This window comes from Tasmannia lanceolata, unplaced genomic scaffold, assembly GCF_043159265.1.
Source record: "Tasmannia lanceolata isolate RefF3 unplaced genomic scaffold, GAP_Taslan_0.1 ptg000019l, whole genome shotgun sequence".
Classification (NCBI taxonomy): Eukaryota; Viridiplantae; Streptophyta; class Magnoliopsida; order Canellales; family Winteraceae; genus Tasmannia; species Tasmannia lanceolata.
Window position 1 is genome coordinate 13874506 of NW_027518696.1, and position 25820 is coordinate 13900325.

General features: G+C 37.3%; 1 protein-coding gene across 4 annotated transcripts; it reads right to left on the minus strand.

The window, feature by feature from the left end:
- Window positions 1-1227: 1227 nt before the first annotated feature.
- Window positions 1228-25420, minus strand: ARIA (ARM repeat protein interacting with ABF2). Of its 4 annotated transcripts, none has more exons than XM_077362191.1 (19): window positions 25026-25420; window positions 24184-24341; window positions 17096-17268; window positions 16901-17021; window positions 16704-16778; window positions 16514-16608; window positions 12681-12756; window positions 12394-12555; window positions 8646-8774; window positions 8432-8500; window positions 8155-8214; window positions 7862-7982; window positions 7647-7786; window positions 6003-6066; window positions 5745-5824; window positions 2547-2611; window positions 2345-2462; window positions 2135-2259; window positions 1228-1560 (listed from the first exon to the last, which is right to left on the minus strand). In XM_077362191.1, exons 1-19 carry the CDS (start codon window positions 25300-25302, stop codon window positions 1470-1472), a joined length of 2199 nt encoding a protein of 732 aa, XP_077218306.1. In that variant the 5' UTR covers window positions 25303-25420; the 3' UTR covers window positions 1228-1469. The 4 variants fall into 4 exon arrangements, with proteins under 4 accessions (XP_077218306.1, XP_077218307.1, XP_077218308.1 ...); XM_077362192.1 differs by having other exon boundaries at window positions 12394-12546; window positions 25026-25418; XM_077362193.1 differs by having other exon boundaries at window positions 12439-12555; window positions 25026-25416.
- Between the last annotated feature and the right edge of the window lie 400 nt (window positions 25421-25820).

The window sequence follows — 25820 nt, forward strand, 5'->3', positions numbered from 1 at the left end:
GTATTGTTCTACTTTTACTAACTTAGATCATATGCTTAGAAACCAAAATATTTTGGAAGTGGGAAGATCTGGCTAGAGCTAGTAGAAGGGGTATGAGATGTAATTTCTCTTTCTTAGGAATCCCTTATATAGCTTTTATATTGTTCTTTGTATTTTTTTTAGCTAGGCTACTGGTATTTGTACTATCATGCTTTGATAACAAGGCAAACTTACCTTGTCTTTTCCTTTTTATCTGGCTGCAGAAAACTTTTTGGGAAGTGTAATAGCTAAATAATAACAATGTGAGTTAGTCTGGTTATCAAAACATAGTAGTGGGAATATCAGTATCTTGTTCTTATTATCAATAAAATTTAAGGTCCCCTAGAGAAATTCCGGGTAAAAACAAAGGCATAGCTTGACCAAGGCCGAGATTAGTCTCTTTGGTGAAACAACCTCTCTGTATTTTTACCCTTTCCAATACTCTTTTGCTTGTGCGATATCTTTGGTTGTCCCTGGTGTTTGTTACATGTAACAGACAGAGATGAGCATTCTAATACACCAAAAAACTCCGTTTCCTTAAATCACTTTCTAAAACTACTCAAAAGCCGTACGATACCCTATAACTCGCACATATTTCAAAGGACTTACCTTTTTTTTAAATCCTCCTCCTTTCTAACAATGTCACTCACTCATGAGATTCACCCATTCAAACATATCCCAACAGATAAACTAAAATCCTCTAATGACCTCTATTTTGGGTTACAACTTACAAACAAACCAGGAAAAAACAAAAGGAATGTCTCTAACCCTCACAAATACTCGGGTCCGCAAAGGAAGAGACAACTCTCTCCAAGGAACTCACAAAATAGTCCCCAACGGGTGCCTCATCCCAAAGGGGTCGCAGTGACTAGGCCCAGGTGATGCCTCATCCCAAAGGGATGGCAGTGACTAGGCCCAGGTGACTATTTACCAAAAATACAGGGCCTCCGCAAAGTCGTAAGACCAAATATGGGATAACTGGAAGAACCTCGCAGAGCCCTACAAAGGGATAAGACTACTCTCTCCAAGGCACTCGCGAAACAAGTCCAGTAACTTCGGGAGAAGGGATGCCACATCTAAAAAGGGTTCATAGTGACTAGGCCCGAATGACTACTTACCCAAAAAACAGGTCTTCGCAGAGTCACAAGACCATATATAGGATAGTAGGCGATTCGAGCCATTGGTTATAATCAACCCACAATTGAAGCCTAAGAAAAAGTTCCAGAATAGATTGGATGATCAGTATTAATAGTAGAAAACCTAGGACAAGTTACATTTGAAACATAAGAATGTGAAAGAAACAGGCACTTGACTTCAAATGAGATTGTGGACTACAATCATTTTGCTCCTCATTTGTTCAAAATAACATCAGTGATGCCAATAATGGCAAAATCGCCACTGTACAGTCTTCAACAGATGTGTTAGCTAGAACCAGGTTAGCAGTTTGCAATCTACAGGCGAGGACCACGTTGGTTAGGTTTAAATGCTTTAGAGAAATAACTCCGAATTTCCGGGACTATACGTTGAATCAGATGAGAAAACCTGCATAATTCATCAGTACAGAATTACTAGATGGTGAAAAACTCACTCTATGATCCTAACTGATGCATACTCAATATTTGTAAGGGAATGACATTTACACCCCCTTTTCCAGCATTTCCAACCCCTTTCCTGCTTTTTTTCCTTTAGGTTTTATTTCTTTCGAGTAAAAATTGACGTAAAATTTGTTTTATGTTCAGTTTTACAACATAGAACAAATTTTTCGTCCATTTTTACTTCGGAAGAAACAGAACCTTAATGACTTCATTTCAGGAAAGAGAGCCGCTAGGAAGACACGCCCATGTCAGGGAGCTTCCTAACAGCCCTCCTTATTATGCCACTTAGCCAACAGTACATTAATTGCCCTTTTGAAAAGAGAGAATTAACCCTAATCCCTGATTAAATGACAAATATACCCCGAGGTATGTACATATGACAATGATGGGAGGGCTGTTTCTTTAGCTCTGACACAAGTGTGTTCATATTGGGCATTAAGATAATTAGCAGCTCAAAAATTTTGGACATTAAAATTAAAATTCCATGCATATGTAGGAATGAGAGAGATGAGAGGGCATACCCAGGCTTAGGGCACATCTTATCAAACTGCTCCAAAATAAACAGGACACACGTGTGCCTCAACGACATGGCATGGAAGGCCTCTGACAATTCATACATGCTCGAAACATTGTCCAGAGATATATCCTACATAAATTAAAACTTGCCATAACAGATCCACCTTCCAATCAAAAAAATCTTAAGGATTAACATGAATTATAAATTTCCTCACCTGTGCAATGGCATACTCGCATAGACGTTTAAGACCCTCTAATAGATACTGATCTGCAGCTCTGAGAAGATCTTGTGCAATGTCTATTGTAACATCAACTAAGCCTGTGTAGATGAATCTGTTGGGAACAAAAATAAATTTTTCAAATCTCACCATAAACACGTTACATAAAATGGGACAATAAAAGAAAGAAATGACCGACCTCATCATTAACTCAAATACCTCCCATCTTATATTGGGAATCTCAATGTCTCTTGCATCCTTCTCCTGTCTCACCATAAACATGATCTCAATAAATATGTGAATAAAAAATTGATAATAAATTCAGCTTCCATTATGAAAATAGGGATTGAGATGAATGAAAAATACAAGTAAAACAAGAGTACAATGAAAATCAACAAAAAGTTCATTAACAATCAGGTTAACATCTAAATACATCACAAAAGAACTTTTAATATGTTTAGGGTGGATGCTCAATTGTTATAAAGCATGTGACAGATATCATTGAGTCAAAAAGTTGGAATATGGAATAGGGAAAAACTCGAGAGAGAGAGAGAGAGAGAGAGAGAGAGAGAGAGAGAGAGAGAGAGAATCACCATTGAAACAAAAAATTGGAAAATGATATGTTGTTTGTCATTTTGAGTAGGGTTCTAAATGTTACGAAAATGCCCGTTAAGAATAGGCATAAATGAAAAAAAATACGAAGGGAATTTACATGCATGCCCCCTCCATTCGGATCTAGGACGCTACATCGAATGTTGCGGCTATGTCTAGGTCACAATCCGAAATAATTTCGGACCTTAGGGATGGATCCAATGGACACAATTTGGATCCAGTTGAGCCCAAATCCTGTCAATTAACATTTGGATCTGTCAGACCATCTAGGTTCATTGACACTCCACTTAGATTGCTCCAAATAGGAGGCATGCAAAGCCTTCCACAGATCCTTTGCGAGTGTGACATCAAGTACTTGAGAAGTAACTTCGAAGACAAGTTAGAGTCGATCCACTCAACAAACAACTAGTCCTTGAATACCAAGAATCGTACTCAAGAGTGCTCCCAATGAAGTGTCTTCAAGATGGTATTGATAAGCCTTTCTCCACAAACTGATTAGGTGGTATTGATAAGCCTTCAAGATGTTTGGTAATGCCATGAGCATGAGCAATACGAAGAAGATAACCTTTCAATAACAGAAAACTGTCGCAAGAGAGTTCTATAGAGATTAGGTAGAGGAAAAGAAAATTTTCTATCCCTATTGTTCAAAGTTGGGAGCCACCAGAAAAGGGATATCTCAAACTAAACTTTGATGGCTCTAGCCTTGGCAACCCGGGGCCGGCTGGCATTGGGGGAGTTCTCAGGAATGAGGAAGGAGTGGTTAGATGGGCCTTTGGGGTCCGTTGGGAGTAGCGGATTCTAGTGAGGCGGAATTTCGGGAGGTTCATCGTGGCGTTAAGTTACTGGAGGGGGAGGATCTTAATCGTGTTGTGGACCTTGTGGTTAAAGGTGACTCCCTCAATGTTAATGGGTGGTTATCTGGGTCTCACATTTTTCCTCGGTGTTTCGCGGACTTTTTCAATGAGATTAAAGAGATTAAAGACATTGTCGGCTCCTCTAGGATCTCATTTCTCCATGTAAGGAGATCGGCGAACAGTGTTACAAACAAGCTAGCAAAAAGCAGAGTACACTTGGATTCTCTAGAGAAATACGATTTTCTTCCACCTTGAGGCTTGGGGGGCTGTTTGTATATATTCAATTCTTGTATTTTCTCTGTATCTTTGACCATCTCGGTCCTTTAAATGAAATTTTTACCATTCAAAAAAAAAAACAGTGTAGGAAAAGAAGTGGCGGATGACAACAATAATAGAAAGAGATGGCATGGAATGATAAAATAATATAGATAGAGAATAGAGGATAATAGAAAAAAAGTACAAAATAATGAAAAAAAAAGGACTTTTCGGAAGAAAAGAGAAAAACAAGAGTGACAAAAAGAGGAAAGTAATAAAATGATACATGAATCCATGTTAAGAGTGAAAAGGAAATAGAGAACAGAACCCAAATTGAAAGATAAAGAGAGGGAGCAGCCCTAACTCTCGAATGGGAGCTAGGGTTAGGGATTTGGTTGCCGGGAAATGGAGAGTTTTAAGGGGAAGGGGCAAATTTCAATGGCGTGCCTAATGCACAGAACTTACGTGATTATTTGTTGAGGTCCCTTCTTATATTTTGAAGACATCACTCAAGTGACATGCTAACACGAGCCCTAAATTAAATTAGGTGCATATTAGCAGAGAAAATATAAGAGGGGACGACTGGGTGAAAACAAGTGAGGTGAGATGGCAAAACACTAAAAATTCTTTGTCAGCGAGAAGGTGAGTAAAAGACATAAGAGATATCGAAAATGGAAAACAAAAGGAAATAGGGTTTTTTACAAGAAGAATGTAATGAAAATGAAACATGTGAAAGGTGAACAGACGTAAAAGAGTATGAGAAGCAAAGAAAGAAATGCAAAGATGAGAAAAATAAAAAAAGGATAAACAAAACACCACTTGTCAGGAAATCAGATACTAGCATTTATTGGTTGATCCAATTCAAAAAAAGCATTTATTGGTTGATCAAATGCCTCCCAACCAGATGTGATGAATACCTTGAAACAAAAAATGAGAATGAAGAAGACGGAAAAGCAATAGAAGTTGTATGGGAGGACGTGGATCTGATTTTCGTTACAGTAAAGTAACATGATACAAGTTGTCTAATATAGATAAAATAGTGAAAGACCAAAATAGTCTTAGTGATGGTTTGTTGACCAAGCGCACTCAACACACAATGCATGCCCATTTCTAATAGTAGCATCTCAGTTCGCACAAAAATAACATAGTGGAGACATATTCTGAGAATATTTATAATGGAGGGGTTGAGCCTCTAAGCTCAACCTTGAGGTCAGAGGCTCAATACCAGCTTACCTACCAAAAAAGAATATTACAATAGAACTGCAGAGTATAACATACTTTTTTATTTTGCCGGACACCTAATGGAATTTCATGCGACTCAGCTGCATTTTGTAATCAGAATTTGATATGAAACTCAAACCCTATGTTGTTACATACCTCAGTTATTAACAAATATGATTTTTGAGTTCACGAAAAAAAATTAAATAGCATTATTAGGAGGAATACTAAACTGAAGGGTACCCTTCCTAAAATCCAGCCACAAGGGCGCCCAATTGGATCCATATCACCTAAACGAATTTAACATTCCTTTAATTTAGCATTTCCAGTGCCCTTGTAAATGTGGTTGTGTTAAGTGGATCCAATGAGGCACACTGTCTATTGACTTTTGCAAGGGCGCCCTTCACATAAGCATTCTTCCATCAATGGATAAGATACTAGAATATGAATATGCTCACCCTATAACCGCCGTCAAACATTGCACGAAATGTGTCCGAAGAAGCAAGCAAAGCAATTCTGTGGGCATAGAACCTTCTACCTGAAAAAAGAAAGAAAAGTATTGATGAAGAATTTATAACGCCCTTTTTATCCATATAAACTTTATAATTAAGATTTTATGTTAGATGATGCGAGTGATGCTTAATATTCTCTCAATAATCCAAGCTGGAACATACAAACAACTGAAATGATTCAGGGTGGCATGAATGATTAACAACCTTCAACTAGGAATGTAACATCGGACAGTGTAGCGTTGTTTACATACTGCTCACCCAAATATACCTGCAGCAAGAGTTGTTTGTCAGCATAGGCACCAAATGCTCTAACCAAATCAAGAATGATGCAAAGCAAATAATATTTTAAAAATATCCATCATAAAGTGAAAGAAATCCAATAATCAAATTTGCAAAGCTAGTCTAGAATTAAGCATTCAAGTCAAAAAGTGATTTATATTAGCAGAAAGGTGGAAAATATCAAAAAATATGACAATTTTGGGACCACCACCTTTTCCTTCCAGATGTTTTTCCTTTAAAATGGGATATTCTTATACTTCATGCATACATACAGTATAATTTGTGTGTGTGTGTGTGTGTGTGTGTGTGTGTGTGTGATCCTCATAAACCACAGCAATTCTTTCTGCACCTGACCACAACTATAATACAATGTAACGTGTGAAAGGGTGCTCATTCAGATTATATATTCTCCACACATGTAGGATAACTGCATGAAGCTAGGCTTGGTGACACCTCCCATAAGTTTGCAAGGAAAGTGTTGCGGGTCCATGGACCATGTTGGTCCTCTAGGTACAGTAGATTTGAGATGGGACTTATTCAGCAGTCTGACATATTTTTATTTGTTTCCAATCGAGTACAACTTTTGGATGGTGCACATGGGTCCCTCAACGCCATATGATGGGGTATTATAACGGCTTTTTGAAGAAATCAAGCACAACAAGGATGTAGAGAGAGAGAGAGAGAGATGGAATTATCCATACAATTTGAGTCGTTTGGCTTGCATTTTAGTAAATGAAAACAGAATATACCTTTCATATCATCTAAATGCTGACAATCATGATACACAACATAGGACATATCTGGTCTTGTGAATGTTACGTACTAAAGAGCGCCCATCAAGCTCATGCATGGTGCTAAACAAGGTTTCATCTTTTGGTTTCAGTATGCATTTCGATTGTGACAAAACGGAAATATGACGGTTTAGGATGGGAATTTCAGTGGAAATCTTGTAAAATAAAGGAAACATGTGCAAATGGAGGACATTTAAGATGAAGCTTTAGGCATTGCTCGAATTAGCACAAATAATACACATTAAAAAGCCATCATTTAAGTAAAAAAAATACCCATAATGGTTTAACCATAGTTACCAAGTTGGGAACCAAATTCGGGAAGCGAAACGTGAAATGGTAAGCACAGGAAAAATATATTGGAGAAACGAGAAAAGGGAAAACAATAGAAAATCGTATGAGAAACACATTGAGAAACGTCTTAGGAAACACAATAGAAATGTTTCAGAAACGATAGAGAAATGTCAATGGAAACACGAAATATATGGAACACAAGGGAAACATGAAAACATAAAGTTTTAATAAAAATCAATCCAGCTACTTAAATGTTCTAGTCAGTTTAATCATCCTGGCTGCTGATTCACTAAAAACGTAATACGGCGTGGCTACTAATTCGCTTAAAACGTAAATTTCTATATATACTTCCATGTCTTTTAAAACAAATTTAATCATCAGCACCTCTTTAATGCAACCAATTGGGGGGTTTTTCTTTTTTTGCATAAAAAATCTAGGAAAAGATACAGGCAAAGACCCAAGTAATGTTTTCCAAAAGGAAGCAGACCTGTGGTGTTGGCGATGGTGGAGCTCCATCCATAGGAGAGAGTGACATCGCCTTGTTAGCCATCTTGTACAGGGCCACAGAAGCATCATGCTGCAGCTTTGGATCTTTGGACACAAGAAGATTTAAAAGCAACTCAAGTCCTGCATACAACAACATGATTAAAGTAATCTTCCAAATACAAAGAACACGAAAGAAGAGAGTAAATAAATACATACCATTGTTATCAATGAATATAGTTCTCTGGTCATCAGGTGAACAAAGGTGAGCAAGAGCCAAAGCAACTCGCTTTGGAACCTTCTCTCCAACGTGCATCAGATACAACAAATGCTTCAATACCTACCAAGCAAAAACATGAACAGAATATGTTGATTAACTAGAATTAATTGTACTGATAAATAAAAAGTTGAAAGAGGACTGTTACGAATTTGGTGTATGAATGAAGATAAAAGGGAGTGATCGAGCCACATTTCTGTCAAAGAAGGTAATGATTAGAGAAGAGAAGGCTCACTCTCCCATGGATCTTCTCTTCCAGTCTTTTCAATGTCTTCGCTACACAATCCTTGGTCGCCTGTAAAAAAAAATAACATTGAAATCAACACATGGTTTACTAAATTATGATGGACCTTAAGAAAATATTCACGATGATTCAAAAATTGGTAAAATCATTAACCAAAAAAAAAAAAAAACTCTGCCCTTGTGGCGATATGATATCTGCTCAACACATTAGGCAAGCAAATGGAAACCTCATACAATACGAAGAAAAAAACAAGGAGAGGCATGCATACCTGAACAATGAACTCTCCATCTTGAAGCTTTTGAACACCTCCCACCTTTATAAAATCGGACACATTGTCCTACAGGGAAAGATTAAAAAACTAAAAATTTAAGCGTTTCAATATTGAAGAGAGACAGCAAAAAAAAGAACTGTACAGAATGTAGGAAAAAGAAACACATGACATAAGGAAATTGTGGTCAAAAGGCCATGTGACATGGTTACACCTCATTGTCTGCAAGACCATAAAGAGCAAATGCAGCATTGTGTTGTAGAGAACCATTTTTGGAGTCAAGAAGCTTTAGCAGCGGAACTAGACCACCATTGTGAGCTATACCAGCTTGGTTGTGCATGTCCTGAAAAATGCAAAATATCCTTCAGACAGAAAATAAACTCCATGTAGTGATGAATGAACCAATTGATGTTAAAATACACCACAAACAACGAAATTGAGGTGTAACTGATCGAGCATTAAAGAAAATGTTATAATAAATCCAAAAAAAAAGAGAGCTCCTAGGAAGACACATCTAGAAAGGATGTGCATATCAGCCCTCCCTATTGCGACACATGCTAAATCTGACTCTAATTACCAATTTTTAGCATCAAGAAAATCCTAATCTTTACTATAAAATGAACAGCCTTTGACACAAGAATGTCTTGATATTGTTTTCCAAAAAGAAAGAGAAAAGATAAATCACAAATCATTAATTTTGAAGTAACAAGTGAAAACAAGCAGCTCAAGTCCTAAACAAAAGTATAATGTTACAAAACACAATCTCAACAGTCCCTCCAAGCAGCTCAAGTCCTAAAAAAAAGTATAATGTTACAATCTCGACAGTCCCTCTGCTACAGAAAATTAACATTGATGGAGTTACTATCCAAATAAGTATACACCCATTAACCATACTCTTCAACAGCAAGCAATAAATGAATTTTGAGCTTACTATAAGTTACTCTTCAAAAGAGAAAGGGAAACAGAAAAAAAGAAAAAAAAACAAGGACACAAAAAGTAAAATGTTTATGTTTCCACATTAGAATGTTTTCAGTGTTACTATATGAAACAATCCCCCTTTTTTTGAATGGTGATATTTTATTAAAGAAAAAAGGCTACACCCAATGACCGAGATGGTCAAACACAAAAAACAAAACCAAAGGAAAAGAAAAGCAAATGCAAAATAGCATATACAACAGCAGTAGTCAAGAACAGAAAAAACAATCAGTAGGCGGACATCGTCAAGGTAAGACCTGTTCTAACACAAGGGTCGAGTCTCTAGTGACCCGGATCGAGCAAGAGAATCTGCATCCGAGTTCGCAGATCGGAAAAGTGTCCGAGCTCAAAGTTGTGGGCCTCTATGCTTTTCTAAATCTGCTCAATGGCATCCGCTAATCTCCATCAGTGACTGATATCGTCTCTCAACCATCTAACCTTATTGAAGGAGTCAGCCTCAATAATAATATGATCCAGTTGTGGCTGATCCAGCAACTAATGCAGTGATGAATGGCAGAACCTCCACCTCGATGGCCCGTCTAAAAAGGCCCAAAGCATCACTCTATATGCAGTCCCCAAGAGTCATGCAATGCCAGGCGGGCCACAATTCTAAGAACTCGAGCCATCAAAATTCAGTTTCAGCTTTCCAAGAGGGGATACGCTATTACGCTCTCTCCATAGAAAATCTGGTAAGCCTGACTTCCTCCAAAGCACTATGGAAGGAAGTCACTGATATTCCCCTAAAGGAGCAAATGATCGAAGCCCATTGAATTGCCTCTTAAAGCTGCTCGTTTCTTTTCAATGTTGCCGTCTCTAATCACGCACAAACAGCACCTATGCAAATGAGCTAGACACCTAGACCATTCATCTAGTGAGCCCACCAAGATGGGGGCCAAAAGTTGACCAATGGTCCAACTCAATGCATAGATATCTTTAATTGAATGCTTAGGTAGGATCGCCTAATTGCTGTGGTATTTGGGCCAAGGCCCATCCATGATGTGGGCTTACCAACTGAATGGTATGAATCACACGTATACGATTTGTACCAAATTAGGATTCTCTAATTTTTTTCAAGAAAAATAAACAAAAAAGAGATTTTTTTATCCCTGAAAAGATCCCAAGGCCCTGTTTGGATTGCAGGAATTTTCTGGAACAGTTTGGAAAAGAATTCCCAAATTTCATGTTGTTCCGTGGTTTAATTGCATGTGAAAAAAAGTGAGTTGAAACACCCGAGTTCTAGTTTTATATAGAGGGACTTTTAATTTATAATGATATCCCTAAAATTTATTATTTCCCTCTAAATTGTGAAAATAAAAAAATTCTGGGAAATAAAATTACCTCAAGAAATGTTTTTCTTGTAATCCAAACAGGGCCTAAAATAAAAGAAAATACATGCACCTGAACAGCCCCTAACTATTTATTTGGATCTTTATATGATGCCTTACAGACAGGAATGTAAACTCTTGCCATTCGAAAAAAAAAAAAAAAAAACATAGAGTAAATTCATGGTGAAATTTCAGTAACTTGATTGGTATTGACCAGGAAAGTTATAAAGCATGTGCAAATGCAGAATAAGATTTCCTACGCATGCATAGTAATTGTGCCTTTTAGAAGCTAACAGAAAATAAAAAATAAAAATAAAAAAACTGATTTTTCAAGTGTGTGCTCCCTTTTCACTTTATAAATGTAATGGTGTGTGTATGTGGGTTGGTGTGGTTTGTGTGCCCCCCTGATGAGGTGTGGTGTGCGAATGAGTAAACAAATATGCTGCAATTCATAACTGACAGCTCCTGTAGAAATGACTTGGAAATGTGATGTGCTCATAACTTTTGCACAAACATAAGTCAGAAACTTGGATTAAGTAGACTGCTTGAATCTCATCAAGATGAGTAAAATCACTAAAGGGAAGCACCCGCTACACCTTGGACACCTAACATTATGTTCCAAGAATCCGGACATCGCTTTCCTCGGTCTATACGACTATACCCAAACAATGTCCCAGAAACACATTGCAAAGCAACTGTAAAAGCCCAAAACAACGAAAAACATGGAGTTCCACATAATAACCTAGTGGCATGTCTCCTTCATAATAAATATATTATTCCAAATCATAAAAATAATAGGGATTAATACATTTACACCCCCTCTAGTTTCTGACACATCCACTTCGACCCCTGTAGTTTAAAAAGTGACAAAGACATCCCCTGTAGTTTCAATTTGTTTAAGGTTTGCCCCCTCAGCTGAAGGTTCGTCCATAGATTGAAGGGTTAGGATGATCCGATGGAGCTGATTTTTTGGGCACACCCTATCTATGTCAAGACCCATCAAATGAACGCTTTGGATCATCCAAATAATGTGGGCCCATACCCGAATCCAAATAATTTGGGCCCATATTCGGGTATGGGCCCACATTATTTGGATGATCCAAAGCGTTCATTTGATGGGTCCTGACATAGATAGGGTGTGCCCAAAAAATCAGCTCCATCGGATTCCTAACCCTTCAATCTATGGACGAACCTTCAGCTGAGGGGGTAAACCTTAAACAAATTGAAACTACAGGGGATGTCTTTGTCACTTTTTAAACTACAGGGGTCGAAGTGGATGTGTCAGAAACTAGAGGGGGTGTAAATGTATTTATCCCAAAAAATAAAAACTAAAAGAAGAAACAAATCACTAGCAGGATATTAATCATCACTCCAGAATAAGAATGTGTTTCACAAGTCCAGACAATGAAATTCAAACAGAATGAACAATCAAAGATATCCCCCATCACTATAGTTTTAAGAGTTATTTCAGCTGCTCAAACATATAACCTTGTACTACAACTAAATATTTTGGACAAAAAAAGATAGTCACTTAAAAAGCTAGCAAAGCTTCCTCCACACAACGAAAATAAATAGCCAGAAATAGAACTAATAATTTTGAACGATAACAGAAATGATATGGTTGATGCAAGATGCTGTTGATTTAATGTTAGCCATTCTTACTTGAACTGAGCAAAATACATAAGGTGGTCGGTGGAAGTAAATAACCTGTGCCAACCTCCCAAGTGCAAAGGCTGACATCTCCTTAAGCTGTGTATCAGGGGATTCGAGCATCTGAATCAGAGGTCGGACTGCACCTCTCTGTACAATATGAACCTGCAACCACTGCTTTTTCAGGAAAATAAAAAATAAAAAACAACATATGATAACACTTTGGTTTCTCTATTCAAAGTGACAGTTTGTCTATTCAACTCTAGAACCAAAAAGAGACGAGAGAAATAGGAAACTACCTTGCAATCTGAATCTGTAGCAGCGAATTGCCCAAGTAACAAAGCCGCCTCCCTTTGGCTCTCTGAACAGCAGGAACTGTCATCCAACATATAAGGTTAACCATAGATCACCCCATGGATTCATAGGTGCAAGCAATTGAGCTTAGAATCAAGAAAACAACTTAATGCATTTCCTCAGGTACTGGAACAGCAGCCATTGTTATGTACAGGCAGTTAAACTATCTAACCATGGCCAATGTCCAGAAACTACCTCTAGAAAGTATTAATTCAAAATAATGATTTTGTTGAATCCCTCAACAATGCATTGTTCTGAAATGATTAAAAGACCTCACTTCCATAAATTAATGAATCCTGACCCTGTTTAACTGATAGCTTTAGCATGCTAATTGTAAATCTGTAAAAAGGTGTTTGCGTAATCGAGGCTGTTGATCTTGTAGACCATCATGAGGCAGCCCACATGGTTTTGACCGGTTTTGATCCCATGTCAAAATGACATTTCATCCATAATCTAAAGGACTAAAAATCAACAGTTTAAGAACAATGCTAGTGATCAATTTTTGGGTCCCGGATTGGGCATGTATGTATAATCAAATTTGTTGGATATTGTAAGCCATTATGAGGCAATCAAAATAGTTCTGCTTGCATAATGAACATACATACCATCTGTAAGATAAAGGACCAGAAAGAAAATATCCATGGCTTAGGATCAATTCTAATGATCATTTTCTGGGCCCCGCATGGGGACATGTATGGTTATCTAGACCGTTGATCATGCAGGTAATTGTGAGATGACCCACATGGTTTTGGTCACAAGCAAGTGGGCCATAGATTCATAAGATAAAGGAATACACAAAATCAACCTACAATATCAATGGTCTTTATTACAAATAGATGTCCTCGTGCAGGATCCAAATGAATGGTTTGATCATGATCATAGGATTAATCCTGAGTTACAACAGTGAACAGTCCACATACAAAAACCTTAAACGAAATAATTTTTTTTTTCTGACACGTTTATCAGCTGGAGATAAAAATGGATCAGCTGAAGCACAAATTAAATTTGCCAATCTACAGCTGGAGAAAAAATTGGATCAGCTGGAGCACAAATTAAATTTGCCAATCTACAATGCTGAGAGACCAACACATTTGTTATTGACCCAAGCAATAGCACGTGGAGTCCCCTTTCAGCCGATCTACAGCTGGAGAAAAAAATGGATCAGCTGGAGCACAAATTAAATTTGCCAATCTACAAGGCCCGAGAGGCCAAGACATTTGTTATTGACCCAAGCAATAGCACATGGAGTCCCCTTTCACCCAAAGATGTCTACATGGTGAGTCTAGCATAGCTGATTTTTTCATTTTTCTTTTGCTTTCTCCAGTTGTCTGTTGCAGTTTGTTTTGTAAGTTCTTTTTCCGTCTTGACTTATATGCTATTCTATAAAAAAAATTTAAAAAAAAACCCTTCACCCCGATTTTTGTTAGTACTTTCTCCAAACAATGCCCAAGCTTCGCTCCTCCTTTTCTTTTTAGAAAGATATCGTGCTCTAAATTTTACAAAAACTCCTCTTCTACACTACTTTGGGCACCCATTGGTGGTTATAATTCCAAAGCCTAGGTCTCTCTAGCAAACTCATGCCACCAATTTTGCCTGAACACAACGCACCATGAGGAAATCATTGTGAAGTATCCAAGGTTTAATGGCAGAGCTCATGTGCATCAGCTCATTCCAACATCATAATCTTATACAGTCATGATAATAGTGCTGAAAACAAGGCACTCTCCTTGTATACGATTTAAGGTGCAATGCAAGCTATGACAAATTTTTCTTTGAGTAACCAAAATCGAATTAACAGTTGGGAACAGAGTTAAAAATGGACAAGTCATCATTTTGGGTCTTTGATTTAAATGAAGAATAGAATCATATTGTCCAACACAACAATAAAGAAACATCTTGTTAGTTGAAGAATTTAAAAAAATGTCAAGACTCGATTTTTTATCAGGCAATGTTCCCCCACAATATTTGCACAGATATTTCAATTGAAAGGAACTTTAATCCAACAAAAAGCAAAAATCTTTTTCCAGAGACTTTCACGAGCAAGAATCTCGGTGATACCATTCAAAATAATGATAATAATAATAATAATAATATCGGCTATTCATCGTGTTTGAGCATGTTGATCTCCAATGGCAATCATGCAGGATTCAAGTAGAACTTTATGAACGAGTTCTAGGGTGAAGACTAGCATTCACTGACCAAGAAACATGCCAACAAGTTTCTACCTCTGAAGGCCACGTTTTGAAGGAATTAGTTGAACTTTAAATATCAAGAAAACATATAAAAACATGTTCCTCTAGAAGAGACAAGCACACACCATGATGGCCAAGTTTTTTAGCAACTCATATAATACGCTGAATAGCATGCCAAACACTACATGATAATGAAATTATTGTGGAGGAGAAAATGGTCCCCACAAAATGAGATTTCCATTAGAAAATATTGGCAAATAAGATCAACAAATGGACGAAAGATATCAATAACCAAGAATTAAGGGGTATTACAGTATTCTACACAATATCAAAACCAACAGACATTGTTGCAGTTTTGTAAAACTTAGTCTTCTAGGATACATAATAACAAGTCATCTTCTTAGTATGTCCATAATTTTGCCAAAGCCTAACATTTCATCTTCTTAGTATGTCCATAATTTTGCCAAACCCTTATATATTAGAAGAAGCCTAACCTACATGAATACTAGTGTGAGTGTACATGAACAAAATTCAAGTTTGATTGAACAAATTATTATCATATTCCAAATGTAGTACGACTAAGTTTTTCTGGAAATGCTTTAAATAATCTTGACACCAAGTTTTGACCCTAATTTAGATTTAATTTTAATTAATTAAGTTAAACAATGTAGAATTCTTGTCCAAATTTAAAATATGAAATGTGTTGGGAATGTAAATTCCCTGAAAAGAAAATACTTAAATGGCCAAAAAAAATCAAATCCATGAATGGTATTATGGCAAAAATTAGCATTTCTGAAACCACAAAGAATTGCAATACATTTCTCTAGAGAACCTATACAAAATTTCCAATGGTAGAAAAGCAGAAAGAGAACAAAAATCGTATAATTCTTCAACCCCTAGAAATAATTCAAGCATAATTTTTTTGTAAAAGAGAGCTTGAGAAGAGGTGACTCGTGCCAAATTGATGGAGTAAAAAGAGGTAGGGGCAGACCCAAAACAACTTGGGTAGAAACAGTGAGGAAAGACATGATAGCTATGAACATAACGAAGAACATGACCTGGATAGGATAGAATGGAAGAAAATGATCCACGTAGAAGAACCCAACTAGAGCCAGGATTAGAGCCGGGTAGATTCCTTCTTCATGAATTTTTCTAAAGGATTCATTTAGCCGTCCCCAACTAGTTTGGGACAAAGGCTTTGTTGAGTTGAGTTGAGTTGAGCTAAGAGCTTGTGATAATATTAATATGGACCATCAAATGTAATAAAATATAGCTTCTAATGGAGACTACCAAATATAATTAAAGATAGCTTCTAATAGAACTGCCCCAAAAAGAAGAGAATAAAAGAAAGCTGATATTGTCACCCGAGTAAGAAGAAAATGGAAATAGTTAACAGAAAATCAAGGAGAAAAAATTAATGGAACAATGTTTTGTTAAAAAGAAACCTTATTCGATCATAAGCAACCTTTAATGAATAATGGTTAAGAAAATAAATACATCAATACTGATCACGAGATTCCTTTCAAATTCTATAGAGAATCGAAGACACGATGCAAGGATGATAGGAACTCAAAATCCAATCATACCTCAGTAAACCAATAACGGGCTGCAAAGCTCCAGCAAGGAGAACTTCTTTCTTGATGTTTGGGGATGAATGGACCAGATTCCCTATCACACCAACCTAATGGACAACACATAAGAAATCATTTCAGCCTACAGGCTCCAGTAAAACCAGTTGTATAGATTATTCAAATTTTGCTGTGCGATGAACCCTACCGCCTCATAATGTATAGCAGCATCCTCAGAACGAAGCATTAGGATCAGAGTGGGGAGAGCATTGCATTCCACTATCTGTAAAATGACAAAACTCACAACATCAATAGTAATTTAAAACAAATTTTTTTCTGAAAAGGAAAACAATTAAGAAATGATGCCAGTCTTCCATTCCAAAAAGAAAGAAAAAAAATACCCACCTGATTCTTGTTTTCATCATTTTTAAATGCTAGGGTTCTCAATGCCCCTGCCGCTGCTCTCTGTACCTTTGTATCAGTGAACTCAAGAAACTCAACAAGAGGCGGAATTCCACCTTCAATCCTGTAAAGCAAAATATCAAAAGGAGAAAACCTTGATAGCAAATGTAAGTTGGAAGTAAAAGAAAGAGAGCAAACCTGACACGGGTTTTGATACTGCTGTTCTCATGAGCAAGATTAGTGATCGCATCAGCAGCTCTCCGAATAACACTATTCACTGCACGAGAGCTAGAGCCATCCCTGTGCCTTTTTAACAGACTCACTAGATGGGACAAAGCACCAGCATCTACTATGAGCTGTTGATGCTCTGGCTGTTAAACCAAAAAAACATAGACAACCTCAGCATTTGAAAAACAGAGACATTCAAAAGGTAAGTCGAGAGAAAAAATTTCCCCAAAACACAAGGGAAATGGGTAGCCATAACAATTATAGGGTGGATGGGTCAAAAGGGCAATAAAATTTCATTTAAAAGCAAGCAACTCAAATGGAACGTTAGCACAAGCAGGTCAGGACATGTAAAGGGAGGGTGACAAAGAAGCTGGTGAGTTAAATTCACAATTCCAACTGTAAGTACTACAACTACAAGGTATCGTGATAGATCATTTTCAAGATAAGAAACCCACTTTTTATTATTTTTGTCAGTACAAAATACAAACAAAATGGTGCCGATCGTTCTGAGTTTACAAGGAACTTATTAATAACGAGGAAAACGAAAAATGGGAAAGTAGAACATCCTACCCCCCAAGCTACATGGGGAGTGGGAAGCAAACCTAAAACAAATAAATAAATAGGAAAGATACATTTCCCATGCAAAAAAATAAAATAAAAAAAAGATTCATGATTGATGTTATCAGATTATTTAATCTACATTTAACAAAATTTGTTAAAAAGAGGAATGTTGGCACCCTGCAATTTTTGTAACCACACTTAGGCTTTTAGACATTTTATTGTTTTGAACTTACAAGCAGGAACCTCCTCTCGAGGTGCCGCTCCCACCTCGGAACCTCGATTCCGCGCTGCTCCTTAGGAAGGAGCTTCCAGGGAGCGCGACCCCAGAGAGACAGGAACTGCTCTAATGACGCTCACAGCCTGCTTCTATTACTCTATAAGTCCCTCGATCACCAACTTCCTTATATCAAACTCCTCCAACTCTTCAAAGTAATTCGTTGGAGAAAGCACAAAGGCTTGTGCATCTTCAGAAGGCACGAGGAACGAGTGCACACAAATGAAGATGGTGAAGATGATTAGAAATTAGCTTTTAGATGTACTTAAATTTTGAAATATACATATGAAAATGGTTAGAAACTATTATTTTTTGATGTACTTGAATTTTGAAAGATATATAAAGAAAATATTACATACACGCTCCCATGGCACTCCCAAACTTAGAGTCTTCTAGAACCCACGCTTCCCCGCCCCCGCTCGTGCCTCCGCTCCCGCCCCCGCCCCCGCCCCCGCCCCCGCTTCGTGCTTCTAAGGTTTTGAATACCATATTTTGCTCAAAAAGAAGAATTGAGGAAGAAGGAAGAATTGGGTAGGAAAGATGAAAAAGAGAGGAAAAGAGGCCAAGAAGAGGAAAGGCTTACACAAGGACAGGTTATCTTTCTTGATATCCATTGAGTTTAGATATGTGGGTGACAGGAATGTGGATGACAGGCTTCTTTGGTTTGTGTCTTTCATCGGTGTATATGTGTGAAACAACCCAAGAAGAGAAAGAATTGGAATAAGCTATGATTTGTGGACAGGGGCACTCAACACCGACATGGAGTGTCAGACACGGCAAACCCCAAAACTTTAGAAACGGGGACACGGCTAAAATTGAAAGTATATGTAATCATGATTTGTGGATATGGATTCGTGTGTCCAGTTTCGACATGGATACGAGTTATCTAAATGAGGTAAACACAATATTCAATAAAAAAACAGAATGTCAAACTTGACATGGTACAAAAACATGTTCACACACCCACATTAAGTATAACACTTCCAGCAATACAAGTAAAAGTATCCAAAGGAGTGTCGACGAGTGTGAACACACGCGTCGTGTTGGACACGGCAGGACACGTGAGTCAGCGCCAAATCAGAGGGAATAAGTAAAAAAATCAAGGAAAATTCCTTGGTGTGTTGGACATGAGACAAAGAGAATAACTTACCTACAACTAGCATGATAATATGTTCAAAGTTTATCAATGGAAATGGTCTGGTTGACCATAGTCTTCAAAGTGCATCCATTAATTAGTCTAATAACCGTGATAGACCTGTGACAGCTGGGTTGAACCGGTTTTCTAAGGACTGATTCCAAATTAGAAAATTGGAGAAGTAAATACCTCGCTTTACATGGAAGGATGACTCTTTAATTGCATCTCTATCTAACATTCCGACATATTATTTATCCATTGCATTCCATCACAGGTAAGTGAAAAGGTTGAAAGAAACCAAAATATAATTCATATGGAATGATAACCCTCCCTTTGGAAAGGGCCATTTAATTAACTACAATCAAGTCTATCACCCCACAAATGGAGGGACTGGACATTAGACTTCAAAATGGAGCCCTACTAGCAAAATTGTGGTGGAGATTGTTTAGTGACAAGAACGAGTAATGGGCAGGTATAATAGAAGCTAAAGACAAATGGCCAAGGTAAAATCCTCATCTTGGAGGCTAGGTGAATGAAGGACCTCCCATTTGGCAAACTTGGATAAAAGAATTCAAACCCTTTAGTAATGATATAATTTGTAGTATTGGAAACAGGGAAGAAAAATTGTTTTGGATGGATAGATGGTGACAGAATCAAAATATTAGCATGGAGTTTCCATAACCTTTTTTTAAAAAGTTGTAACCCTAGGGCTTCATATGTGAATCGTTCAACTTGTCTTGGTAATAAATCAATTATTACTCCAATCTTTCAAGAAGGCTTATCTTTTCAAGCTCCAAATTAATTTATAGAGTTACCTAAAAGACTCGATGCTAGCCTTAGTATGACTTTGGGAGAAGTTGATGAAATCATTTGGGATGCTAAGTACAGTATCACCCATCCGGTGAAATCTTTATGCTCCTCTCCCAATCTACATAAAGGAACTTTCTTAATATCTTGAGAATCCGACATCTCCCAGAGGTATCACTTTCCTTTGTTGGGCTTTGAGTGGCAAGATTATAATAGAATATTACCTGTTTAAGAGGAACATTTGCAATCCAACGAACCGCCCGTTTGTGGCTTCCATGGGGAAAATCCAACTCACGTTTTTATAAATTGCCCATGGTATGATAAATTTTAGAGATGTTCTGGCACCTTATTTAATATTTCTAGTAGCGTAAACAACGTTTCCACATCATTAGATCTATGGAAATGGTGGAATAGTACACCTTTAGGAAACAAAAAGGTATCTTGCAATTGGATTATTTCGGTTCAGTCAATAATAATCTGGCTCATATTGCAAGAATGAAGTGATCGGATTTTCAAAGGATCTTCTATGATAGACATTTTAAATGATTGGATTGTGACCAAGGTTTTACATTTCAGTTTCGGTTTCTTTCATCAACGACATGGAAATATTTTGATTTCGTTGCGAAATTTCAATCAAAATCTTGTAAAATCACGAAAGCATTTAGGTATGAAATTACGGTCAAAATCCAGGTAAGATTCTTCTCCACTGGTTTTTGTTTTTATTTTTTATCGTGTTTTTAGAAATACCTTAAGAGATTATCGTTGTTCTTTTCTTTTCTACGAGTGGAGTTCATTTATGTCAGAGTTTCTATCAAAATGCTGACATTTCGACAGAAAATTTGTTTTTTTATCTGAAAAGTTGCAATTCCAAATATTTCGTACGAAACATTAATGAAATTCCTAAATTCCAAGCAAATCAAGTAATTTTTCGAATCCAAGTGGCTTTCGCAGCCAAAACAAAATATTTCGACCGAAATGTAAAACCATGATTGTGTATGGGACCGAAGATGCTGGTGTTGCTCCCCCTACTGGTTGGATACAACTAAATCGTCATGGGAGCAACAAGGTCACAACGGTTATTAATGTTAATGAAAGGCAAGAATTGGGGGCATTATTCTATATGTTAACGGTTGTGTATTGTTAGCTTATGCAGGTCTGTGTAGCAAGAGTTTGGTGATAGAAGTAACTATTATGTTTGCTAAGATGGGTATTCAGCAGTAGAGAAGTTTAACAGATATTTAATCATGGTTTCAAAATTACAGTCCCAATCGAAATCCAAAATTTCAGATTTCAATTGGGGCCGAAATTTTGAAATTTCAGATTTCGGCATGTAGATTTCGGCTGAAATTGGGTCATTTCAGCCGAAATTTTTAAAATTCCGACTGAAATGGCCAAATTTTTTATTTTTTAATTTTTTTTTTAAATCGGTTTCGGTAGGGATTGAAACTGAAACCGAAACCGAAATTTGAATCCTTGCATTTAAGTGCTTTTGTTTTAACATGTAATACAACAAACTAAAGAAAGAACCAGATACAACGAAAAAAGAAGATAAAGAAAACGAAAAAAGAACATAAAAATGTTAGTTTAGAATGAGGGCGACTCCCTTAATACTATATCATGGCTCAAAGAAGATGGCAATTCTCCATAGAGACTGAGAAGTTTATTTTGAGATATGAAAATTTGTTTATTTCACTTTGTGAGTGCTCCTACACCCATATTTGCCATGAATGATATGACAAATACTTTAACAAATTATGGGGTCAGTTGTAGTGAATTGAGGGTGTAAGATGAAATGCTTGTTTTGTAGGTGTATACCTATTGCGTTTCTAAGATTGATGTTTTAGTCCTAGTATTTTTTACCTCTACTTGTTAGGAAAAAAAACAGTTTTGTATTGTTAGAGTGAGAGAATCATTTTATTGATTTTTGCCAATTGACTATTCACATTGTCCATGGTCCATACGCATTTAAAATGTGATCAACTCCTCGGGAATTAGATAAAGCCCTTTTCCAAATTAAATTTGGAATTTTTTGGTGGGAAAACGCAAGATCTAAAAAAGAGTTGAAGAGTTAGCGTGTTACGTAGTGGAAGGATGTTAAACTTATCAAATGGGAAGGGTTCAAGGTTATGAAAAAGCTTAAGGCAAAGAATGAAGTGAAAAACAAAGAATACTACTAGATCTATAGATCAGGTAAAAAAAGTTTTGTCCCCCATGGCAATTCACAACTATGACAATCCAAGTCCAAGTAATGTTTATTGTTATGTGTTGGTTGTTTTTGGTTTGATTCTATTTAAAAAGTACTGAATGCAAGTAGTCATTGAAATTATTTGAAATTTCACGAAAATGTTTCAAATTTAACTTTGAATTGCAATCACATGGTGATCCCATTTGGGGAACAATTGCCGTTAACTGTGTTTCTAATTTAACTATTGAGTTGCAATTCCATTTTCAAAAAAAAAAAAAAAAAAACTATTGAGTTGCAATTGCATGGTGGTCCCAATTGGAGAACAATTTCCCTTGACCACAATCTTTGTTACTTGGATTCTTAGCCATTGTTATCGCCAGTAGGCTTGTAGTATAACCAAGATGCAAAAGGAATTAGAGTACTTGGCAAGAGGAGGGTTGGACACGGAAAAACCATGCAGGGCACCTTCTCAACTTAACCCCATTATACATCATTTGGGAAGTTTGGAAAGAAAGGTGTGTGAGAAGGAACGAGGGTAAAAGAAAATAAACGTTGAATGGATTATTAAGTAAACAGTTGAGAACCTAAGATCAGCTCAACCAAATGAAATGTTCACAAAACAAGAAAGCATGCTAGATCGTATGCCTTTGGAAGAGATCAAGACCCGAGATAGAAGAAAATATTCAGGGACAGATGGATCACTTGGATAAAACCAGCCCATGGAAGCTTCAAGTTAAACATTGACAGCACGGAAAAGGGGAACCAAGGAGAGTCTGGAGGAGGAGTGGTGCGCGATTCAAATGCCAAGTCCTCCTAGCATTTGCTTACTACGGCTCTTCTACCAATACAATGGCTGAATCAAGGGTTTTACTTGACGGTCCCCGATTGTGCAAAGCCTTTGGAATTGATGTTTTGCTGTGGAATCCGATAGCAAGATGCTCATGAACCTCATCTCCAAGAAAGGCAACCACCCCTGGTCCATTTCCTTCTTCTGGCCGGAAATTATTGCCCTTGTGGACAACCTTTCCCCCTCCCATCAGCATCAATTCAGAGAAGGGAACAAAGTAGAGGGTGCTTTGGCAAACGAAGGGTGCGCCTCACAATCAAATCAGATCTACCTTTGTTGGGCTGATATGCTGCTCAGTGCTCGTGGGGCTGCTAGATGCAACATTCTCGGTCCTTCGAACCTCCACCTCCGAGGTGCAGGCCGTTCTGAGTCTTTGCCATGGCACATGTACCCAATGGGTTCTCCTTAAGGCTTCTCCCCCTTCCTTTTGCTTGTTTGCTCTCTGTAGAGGCAAGGCTCTAGCCCTCCTCCTATAACCGTACAAATTATGATATAAAATTTCGAGGTCTGTCCCAGGGCCACACTCTTTTCCAAGCTAAAAGAAGGAATTATAGTACTTTCAAGTACATCCACTCTAGGAATAGGAGATTAGATAAGAGCATCAAAGATTAAGTAATCTAGTGTTAGATTCACGACAATATGAAGTTTCGAGAAAGGCATATTGTTATGGTGCTATTGCCTTGCCATACATTAGTGATGTTTTGCTCTCCTAACGATTCTACACTTCTACTTACTATTATGCCAGGGCTTATTAGGAAATCTTCCAATCCAACATAAAAATGAAATGGTCTTCAGACGAAATTAACAACTATGATATTAACTCCTGAAATCTTTCTGGAATGACAAAATGATTATGACTGCCAAATGGCAGCAAAATCTAGATATAGAAAAAAGGAATGAGAAGAGAAGAACAGGCATCTGCCACTGTGAAATTCGTTTGCCCAAGATAGCTTCCATTTCATGAAGGAAAAAGATCGGTCATTCTGTTAATGAAATTATAGAATTCACCATACTACCACCACGCCCCTACAGTCATAAAGAACATCAGGAATCAAACAAAAAACCACAAGTTTTCATAAATAAATGCCTGTCGTAGAACACATAATGAACAGACAAACATTTTTTCCCATTTCACAACAATAATTTAAACCGCGAACAAGAAAAATGAGCAAAATAAACCGCATTTAAGACTCCATGAAAAAACCGGGGAAAATGAAAAAGAAGGCATAAAAGTAGATTCCTAAATTACCTTCACGGCGAGCAGCCCCAGAGCAAAAGCACTCCCTTTCTCGACCTCATGTTCGAAAAGCTTCTGACTGTCAATTTCCCTCAATAGCGGCGGTGCCAGAAGGTGCCTCACAAGTGCCGGGACAGCACCAGCATCAACAATAACATTCACAACTTCTTCTGCAAGACTCATAACTTCAAAATCAACCAAAGAAGTAACAACAAAAACCGTAAAAATTCTATAAAAAAAAATCTCTAGAAAAATGTAAAGAGGCATGGAGATGAAGCATAAAACCCATACAATTCCTAGAAACTCTATGTTAAATCCTCTGCAGGTACCTATCACTCTAGCTATACAGAAAACCTACCGCTCTTAGCGAGATTCGCGAGGACATAAAATGAAAACACTAGAAATGAAAAGAGGCACGGGAATGAAGCATAAAACCCATACACCTACTAGAAACCCTAGGTATACAAAAAAAATGCATAAATGGATAAATCTAGGGCAAGAAATAAAGTTTTTCCCCTTCTGATTCCTCATATATATATATATATATATATATATATATATATATATATATATATATATATATATAGAGAGAGAGAGAGAGAGATAAACACAGTTCATGGTGAGATTGGCGAGGACATGAACAGAACTTCAAATCAACCAAAGAAATAACAACAAAAAGTCCAAAAAATCTAAAAAAATAAGTAGAAATGAAAAGAGGCGCAGAGATAGAAGCATAAAACACATATAATTCCTAGAAACCCTAGGTAAACATAAAAAAAAATACAGAAACAGAAAAATCTAGGGCAAGAAATAAAGTTTTTTCCCCATCTGATTTCTGAGAGAGAGATGAATACCGTTCTTGGCAAGATTAGCGAGGATATGAACAGAATCCCTAGCAGTAGATCGGTCGATGTGATTCCAAGAAAAAGTTGTGTTGAGAATATGAACTTGAGCTCTGATCTTACAAATTAGGGCATGGCGAGCGTCAGGAGAGTTACTATTATCAGAGATCTCGTGTTCTTCTTCGTCTTCTTCATCGTCTTCTTCCTCTTCTTCTATGGCTTCTTCCTCCAATTTTCTCTTCTGGCCTTTTCTCTCTGGTACGATCTGTTGTTGTTCTTGTTGTTCCATGGGAGAAAACGGAGGAGAGAGAACAGAGAGAACGGAGGAGGAAGAGGGGATTTTGAAGGGTAGTGGTGGAGGGGTATTTTGGGAATAAAAAATGTTATTTTCAGGCTTTTTTTTTTGGAGGGGCCCTGGTAAATTCGCACCCCCTATTGGATAATTCGTGCCCCTCTAACGGGAGTGTTGACGTTAAAAAGCGTTAAAGTCCGCCACATGCCCTCTTTCAAAGGAACAAGAATTTAGGCGAATTTTTATCATCGCTCTTTTCACGTTTTCGCTTGCTTGAATTTTGAAAATTAAATGAAAATTGAAAATGGTCCGCGGTTATTTTACCTCCGTTGCGACTTAAGTGCGTCGCCCCAAATTAGCCTTCGTTCGTGACTATATTGAGATTATCCTTTTAATTTCTTCTTACTGGGATTAATCTCACTAAAACACATGTTTTTTATTTCATATTTGGATGCCGGGAAAAAATATTGCATGGGATATTTATGGGGTCGATAGATATGGGTAGGAGATTGAGA